At 56.5% G+C, this 347-nt stretch overlaps 1 protein-coding gene across 1 annotated transcript in view; it reads right to left on the bottom strand.

Moving 5' to 3' along the window:
- Window positions 1–248: 248 nt before the first annotated feature.
- MGAT1 (mannosyl (alpha-1,3-)-glycoprotein beta-1,2-N-acetylglucosaminyltransferase) overlaps window positions 249–347 on the bottom strand; it is a 1,771-nt gene continuing 1,672 nt past the window's right edge. Inside the window, exon 3 of the mRNA XM_010003190.1 lies at window positions 249–312. Within this exon, the coding sequence (XP_010001492.1) occupies window positions 249–312 (64 nt within the window). The remainder of the gene's footprint in view (window positions 313–347) is intronic.

Below are 347 nucleotides of genomic sequence, written 5' to 3'. Positions count from 1 at the left end.
ATGCTGAAAAATGGGGAAAAATGCTGAAAAAGGTGAAAATAAACCCAAACCAAGATGAACTGTGAGGAGGGGAAGGGCTGGGCCAACTCCAGGTGGGGTTGTAACCCACCCAGTTGGACGTGGCGATCGCGGTCGACGGTGACACGATGAAGGATGGGGGAAAGGATGATGGAAATGGGGGAAAAAATGCTGAAAAACTGGAAAAATCCCCCAAAAAGAGACTCATCATGAGGAAGGGAAGGGCGGGACTAACTCCAGGTGGGGTCGTAGCCCGTCCAGTCAGGGGGGGGCGCCAGGTAGACGCGGCGGCCGGGGGAGACGAAACTGGCGATGGCGCGGTAGGCCGG

The sequence above is a fragment of the Chaetura pelagica genome, unplaced genomic scaffold (assembly GCF_000747805.2).
Source record: "Chaetura pelagica isolate M959 unplaced genomic scaffold, ChaPel_1.0 scaffold1758, whole genome shotgun sequence".
Taxonomy (NCBI): domain Eukaryota; kingdom Metazoa; phylum Chordata; class Aves; order Apodiformes; family Apodidae; genus Chaetura; species Chaetura pelagica.
This window is presented reverse-complemented; position numbering and strand designations above follow the sequence as displayed.